At 38.3% G+C, this 7,500-nt stretch overlaps 1 protein-coding gene and 1 pseudogene across 1 annotated transcript in view; both read right to left on the bottom strand.

The window, feature by feature from the left end:
- Positions 1 to 910, bottom strand: part of LOC113683629 (uncharacterized) — a 1,430-nt gene extending 520 nt beyond the window's left edge. Inside the window, exon 1 of the mRNA XM_089185734.1 lies at positions 1 to 910. This exon is cut by the window's left edge and continues 520 nt beyond it. Coding sequence (XP_089041860.1) covers positions 1 to 161 — 161 coding nt within the window. The 5' untranslated portion in view covers positions 162 to 910.
- A 5,539-nt stretch (positions 911 to 6,449) lies between these two features.
- Positions 6,450 to 7,500, bottom strand: part of LOC149038964 (uncharacterized) — a 5,021-nt pseudogene continuing 3,970 nt past the window's right edge.

The raw sequence follows: 7,500 nt of genomic DNA, 5'->3' as shown, positions 1-7,500 counted from the left end.
ACAATCCCTTGAACAATCATATCATGCTGCTGGTAATGACTAAAATAGTCAACTGCATCTTCTCTGGGCGCGATGATTGGGATATGTGTCCCATCTATAGCACCTGCAACGTTTGGTAACTCGGATCTGGTTCTCTCAAAAGTAGCAACGCACTTAGTCATCTCCGGGATTGTAGTAGGGAACTTGATGTAACGATTTCACAGATCGTATAAAACATTCACGACATCTTGTACTGCTTCAATGACCGTGGATTTCCTGATATTAAAAATGGGGGCAATGGAAACATATGAATTCCCATGTGCTAATCTGTATAAACCTATCGCCAAAATCTTTTCTGCTGGAATACAGCTTTGCATAGATGTATCTTGTCTTGCGACATGTGGACTTAGGAGGTTCAAAAGCTGATTAAAAGTTGCTCTTCGAACTCGGAGCTGCTGTTTAAAGAAGTCATCAGGAATGCGGTGATCATTATAATGGATCTCGAACCATGACTGTCGTGGCCGTGGTAAACACCGAAATCTAAATCGGCGATTTCTTCTTCTCTGCATCCGTCGACGTCGGTTTAAAGCAGCAAGGGCCAACATTGGCCGTTGGCGAATGTTGTACAATGCGCGCAAACCAATAAGGTTTTGTACATTGAACAAATTAAACAGAGAATGAAGAAATGTCGCTAATAAAACTAGCACCAGCCTGGTGTCTAAAAATTATATTTGGCGCTCTTTTCGCGTGTGAAATATAAAGAGTTGACAGTCTGGTTTCAAATATCATTTATGTCGCGCATGTGCGACCTCCATGACTCCCGTGGTGTAAATGTTGCGACATATTTATGGGACAACTTATGACACGACATAAGAAAAATAAGGCCACAGTGCGACCCCTGCCTTAAAGTCCCTATTGTGCGACAACAACACTGTTTGTGCATTGACTTTTTACCAAGCGACTTGACCTAAATAAATAAGACCGATTGGCATGAGATCCTTAAAAACTTTGTTGCAAATAAAAAGAATTGCTTTTTACTCAAGATCTCGTCTAGAAAGCAAAGTTTTCTTGAAAAAATCTGAGCGATTGACATGATGAGTCTTTAAAGTGTTGTTGTTACACAATAACTCGTTCGCGTCTGAAGTGGATATAGTCATTGGTGATGTTTACTTTACTTTATTCGCCTCGAGATCCTTATAAACTTTGTTGCAAATAAAAAGAATTGCTTTTTACTAAAGATCTTATCTAGAGAGCCAAGTTTTCTTAAAAAATCTGATCGATTGTCATGATGAGTCTTTACAGTGTGCTGTATCTCGTTTGCGTCCTAAGCTGTTACAGTCATTGGTGATGTTCACCAATGTTCACCAATGTTTAAGCTTCTGTTTGATGTTCGCCAATATTCACCAGCGTTTTTTTTACTAAATATCGTTTACTTTTCTGTATGTTTAACTTCTAATAAGTTGTATTGGATTGAGGACCAACTCGCCGACGTCTCTACTCGATTTTATACGTCGGCGAGTTGGCGTTGGTGAGTTAACCGTAATTCTTTTATATTGATGTTTCTCACTTATAATTATTGTGGGAAATGACCACTAAGAATTGTGCAAACAATCCAAAACTTGTGCTAAAAGACTTGTCTGAAAAGTCTTTTGTGCAAAATGTCCAGTTACCTTTTGCATATATCACAGGAAAAAATTGAGAGATTCCAAGTTGGATTATTATTGGAAAACATCTGAATTAAACTATCCAATATTGGAATAATATTGGAATATTTCATAATTTCTTTAGGAGAAAGGAGATTTTTGGAAGATCATTGTTATATCAGTTGTTTAACAATCCAACTTGGTATTTTGATGGTAGTTTATTGGAAAATTATGTTTTATAGGCAATAGTCCAATAAAAAACCATTAAATCAGTCTGGATTGTTTACTGACTGATAAACCAGTCATTTACCAAAACAACTCCAAGTTGGTTTTTATGGTAAATTATTGGAATGTCACTTCTAGCAGGTGATAATCCAATAAAAAACCACAGAAGCAAACTCGGATTGTTTGAGTGATAAACCATCATAACTATCATTTTTCCCATCATTTTTTTGTCCAATTCAATTAAGGAAAATACATTTCCGTACCTACAATGAAGGTTCTTTACAAGTGTATGGTAAAATATTTTTGTTTAACTACAAGAACTTCAATAAATCAAAGTGCTCTGTGAGCAAACTCGTGAATTGACACATGATTTTTGAAATTATGTTTAATGTTATCTGGTTTAGGGAATTTTGTGGTTGATTGTCATCTAGAGTACGAGCAGTAGTTCAGTGTTCGCTAATGTAGCAAAGAAACAAAGTAACGTTGGGACAAGAAGGCATTACAATTGAAATGATCATGCTATTACATTTAACAAGGTGGATGGTGTAATGTGTTTTAAACGTCTATCATTTTTGTTTCTGGTTCAAAAGAAAAGGTTGGAAGTAAATGTGGGTGAAAAGTGAAATTTACTGTCTTTCGTTGTAAATATTAGAAAGTCAAGGCAATACTGTCTTAATGAAAACATTAACGATTCCCTCTTTATCAAATGAGACAAACGGGAACGAGTTTTGAGTGATATAACTAAGCCAAGCCTGCCACCGTCATTTTAGGAAAGCACACTCCGACATCCATCAGAAGGAGGTCATCTCGGGTAGATTTCCGATTACGAAATCCGAGCTCGCCCGATGTTGTCTTCGTGATGAAGGCCCTACACGTGCTTCGTTTTCGCTCATGACTTCGTATTAGGCGTAAGATAGTGCTTTTTTTTTTGTTGCTTACCTTCATTACAGACTCCACAAAATTTTTGCGATGCCTCCTTTTCACGGATGACCGATTACAACTACAACATAGTAACACCTCCACGAAATCTGTCAAAAGGAGGATTTTAAAACACCGGAAATGGAGAGGAAAGATAAATGATACGGTCGATTGACTCCCAGACAATTGAATGGTCCAAACTAGCAAAGGCGGGAAATTTGTCATCATGCGAGATATCAAAGTATCTGTTTGCTCACTCAATTCGTATTCAGCGTTCGGCCGTATTCCAATCGATAATTTCGCTTTCTGAACAAAATTTCCAATTCTATGATGGCACGTAAATTAACTTGTCAAGAAGTGAGTTCATTGTTTGAGAGAAAGTTGTCTGAAAGGTGAGGTCTCTCCTGAAGTCTACTATGAAAAAGAATTCGCGCAGGATGAAAAAAAAGAAAGTAGACTATAAAAGGCTGCCAGTATCTCAGAAGAAAAATCCTTTCACTGGACGTGTAGGGGAAAGAGGAAACAACATGAAAAGGGGGTATAACGTCAGCTTAAACGATATAGAACGCCAGCCTGCCAAACAGCCGAAACTCGCACACATCAAGAATGCCAACTCAAGCGCTGAGGCTCAAATAAACATAAACCCATAAAAAAATTCAAACGCCAATCAAACTGTAAAGGCAAGCACCCCTTACACACCAAACACGACCACATGCATCACCAACACCGCAAACGCAAACACCATCTCCTCCAGCACGACCAGCACTGCAAACACATGCATCATCCTTACAGTAAACGCGACAACGAACACAAACCTGGCCCAGCAAAATAAAAAAGATGGTGAAGTAGAATTTGTAAAGACCTCTCACAGAAGCGCCTCAAAGGCCGGTAAATTCCATCTCTCGGAACAGGACATTAGCACCACTTCAACTGGAGACTGGCTCACCGACCACTCAGTCTGTTCTGAGGGAACAGTTCCCTCACGCAAGAGGATTGGAAAATACAACTTTGGGGCCTATTTTTAATTTTTCTGTTCAAAAAGGCCAATTTTCATAAATCCTGAATACTGGCAGCCATCATTGGGTGTTGGTATCTACTGTAGGATGCTACACTCCTTCTGTAGTTTATCTGTACGACAGCCTGTTTTCGGGAAGAATTGCAGCCCTCGTGCAGAAACAGATTGCATCAATTATATACGACGAAGGAACCAGTTTTAAGGTCATTGTACCAAATGTGCAACACCAGAACAATTCCGATGACTGTGGAGTTTATGCTATTGCTTTTCTGGTTTCGCTACTACATGGCCTCAATCCTTCTAATCTGACATTTGACAGGAAGCTGATAAGACAACATCTTTTAAAGAGCCTGGAGAGTGGATCATTCGACCTCTTTCCCCTCTCTAAAGTACCCGAGTGTCGAGACAGGAGGCCACTTTTTGTTCAAGAGGTCTCGGTAATGTGCGAGTGTAGAATGCCGAGGGAAGAGTCAGACTCGAAGTCTCCTTCTCGTTGTGTGAAATTTTGTAGCTGCAAGGAGTTTTTTCACAGGAAATGCATTTCAACAATTATTTTGGAAGATTCAAGTGCAAACTGGCGTTGTCCAAACTGCGAAAGAGCCCTTAAGCAGGAAGAGAAAAATAACCATTAATTTAACATGTAGTATTAAAAACTGATTCTCAGAACTTCCCATTAATTGTTTATTAAGATAATCGTCGAAGTGAAATATATATGTGTAGTAATTTTTTATCTATGTAGAAGTCAGCTAAAAGAATTTTTCAAATGTATTCATGAGAAACTGTTTCTTATAGATCTTTCCCTAAGTACGCTCTTGCGTTTAGAATTGAAAATCCTCATCTAAATATTGTAAAAAATATTATCGTAGAATATTTTCAATGATGATCATGGCACAAAGCAGATAGAGAAAATATAATAGGTGAGACAAATCACGGATTATCCTTGTCGACAAAAGTAATATCGCCTGCTTTATTATATTCAAACTTAATCTCCGTCCAATCGAGGTAATGTACAATTTTTTTTATCAATTACCATATTAGAAATAACAATATATCGTAACTGCGTTAAATTTATTTCATCAGAAATCCAGAAAATTTCCGGTGTTTTAAAATCTCCTTTTGACAGATTTCGTGAAGATGTCATTACGTTGTAGTTGTGATCGGCCATCCGTGAAAAGTAGGCGTCAAATGTATTTTGTGGAATCTGTCATATAGGTTAGCAACGGAAAAAAATGCAAATATCTTAACGCTAATACAAAGTCATGAGCGAAAACGAAGTAAGTGTTCCTTTCTACTCTAATTTGCGGCTCTAAAATGCGAAATAGGGCCTTCATGAAAACATCAGGCGAGCTCGGATTTCGTCATAAGATATCTACCCGAGATGACCTCTGGTGTTGTAACATCCTCCTTTTGATAGATTTCGTGGAGGTGTTACTATGTTGTAGTTGTAATCGGCCATCCGTGAAAAGGAGGCATCGCAAAAATTTATTGGTGTCTGTAATATAGGTAAGCAACGGAAAAAAAATGCAAATATCTTAAGGCTAATACGAAGTCATGAGCGAAAACGAAGCACGTGTTCGTTTCTACTCTGTTTTGCGGGTCTAATATGCTAAATAGGGCCTTCATCACGAAGACAACATCGGGCGAGCTCGGATTTCGTAATCGGAAATCTACCCGAGATGACCTCCTTCTGACGGATGTCGGAGTGTGCTTTCCGTCATTTTAGATCTCCGCCTGGGTAGATTTACGTCACGTGCTAGGCAACGTATAATCAATAACAAGATAGAATTTCATTTCAGGCCTATTTATCAATTTTTTGGTGTGTAATTTTCGCATTTTAGTACGTTGTATATATGTTGAATCTTCAAATTGTCTTGAAACTTACAAGAAATTTGTTCTTTAAAAATTCACTGAAAATCGGTAGCTAAAATTGTTTGTCTAAGTGTTATTTGATTTTCGTGTTAACTTGTTATTTAGTCAGTCGCCGGCATCTTTTGTTGCTTCACACAGGAAAAACACATGCGACGAAACGTAATGATCAATTTTGTCCTCAATCTCACGCTATAACAGAAAAAGCTTTTGAACATCTGTAAACTCCGAGCGCTTCGCAGTAAGTGATATTTTCAATGAATCTTCGGATTGTTTTCAAGTTCAAGGATTGTAAATTACAATTTTATGAAAACCGAAGGTTGTTGTTATTTCAGTGTGAATCCTTGAATGCTTGCCAGTCGCTGGCGCCGCTTGTTGAAACTAAAACGAAAAAAAAACTCTTTTAAGATTATCATTGGCTTCTTTTTCACCCCACCACTATTCTTAGCAACAAAGGTCGCCATTTCGTCTGTTTATTGCTCGCCAAAAACTATCAAATGTACTCAAAAGCCTAAAATCTAAAAAAAGTTTACAGGAATCGACCAATCGAGCGAGCGAGCGAGCGAATGCTATTCCCCACATCGTACCTATAACTCGCTCTTGCGCATGCGCGCAATTCACGAGTTAAAAAGAAGACAATTATGTTGTGATTTGTCTGTATGCTCAATTTCTCCTTAATTTTCAAAACAAATCAATTAAAAATATTCATAGTTACATTTCTGGGTAGTATCCATAATTTCAGCACTCCTTTCCTTGAAAGGTGTTGTTTTACACTTAATCAATCAATCTTAATCAAGGCAACATCTCTGAATACTATCATCATGATAAAAACATTGGAACTGATTATTACTCCTCTTCATCAATCCAACAAGAATATGCTGCTTGCCAGTAACCTTTTGAAATTCCAAGGATACTGTTGAAGTGAATGACCTGCACTGGGCTTCTTTCAGGTACCCATTTACCAGGTTGTGTACCATCCTCTACAAAAAATCTAGCATTAACACTTGAACGGGTTAGGTTGAATGACTGTACATAAGCTTTCCAGACTTGCCCATCATTTCCTTTGACCTCTACCATGTCATGGACTACAGGATAGTAAGGAACAACAACTGTCCCTTCAGTAACAGGAAACACCCGGCGCATGTAGTCCACGAGAATAAAGCACTGACCATCCCCCAAATCGTCCTCCTGCTCATTATCACTGTCATTCCTTGCAAACAGCATTACCTTTCTGCTGAGAAGTGAAGCTTCAAATATGACTGTGTTATCTGTTGGGCAGACTTCCTTCTTGCCAGTGTCTGCTTCTCCATGATATTTAAAATGTTTCCCTTTGCAGAAGAGAACAGACACATTGTCAATTCTGACAGAAAACAAACTCTCCAGTACAGCAACAGTGTCTCCCTTGAAGAATCTTTTAACTCTACAGTGAGAACGGATCCACCTTACAACGAATCATCACAAACCGACTCTAACAGTGATCAATTGCTTGAAATTGCCAGAGAAATTAATATCTCACCTTAAGACTTGAAGGTAGCCCATCTAAATATCTGCAGTCTACGCAACAAAGTCGAAGAACTGCGAGTACTACAGACAATTTTTGGATTTGATATTCTCGCTATCACCGAGACCCATTTAAATTCGTCTGACAGAGATCAAGATCTACACATTGACGGGCTAAAATTCATTCGCTGAGATAGACCTAAATGCAAAGGAGGAGGTTGTATTTTATACTACTCTGAGCACCTTAAGGCAACACACTGCAAGGATTTAATTAACGACAACCTTGAAGCTGCATGGATCCAGGTAAAGTTCCCTTCATATAACACATTATTTGGTGTGGTTTACAGATCGGAA

Source organism: Pocillopora damicornis, chromosome 10 (assembly GCF_964200805.1).
Source record: "Pocillopora damicornis chromosome 10, jaPocDami1.2, whole genome shotgun sequence".
NCBI classification, from domain to species: Eukaryota; Metazoa; Cnidaria; class Anthozoa; order Scleractinia; family Pocilloporidae; genus Pocillopora; species Pocillopora damicornis.
The sequence above is the reverse complement of the archived record's forward strand: the minus strand, read 5'-3'. Positions and strand labels throughout refer to the sequence as shown.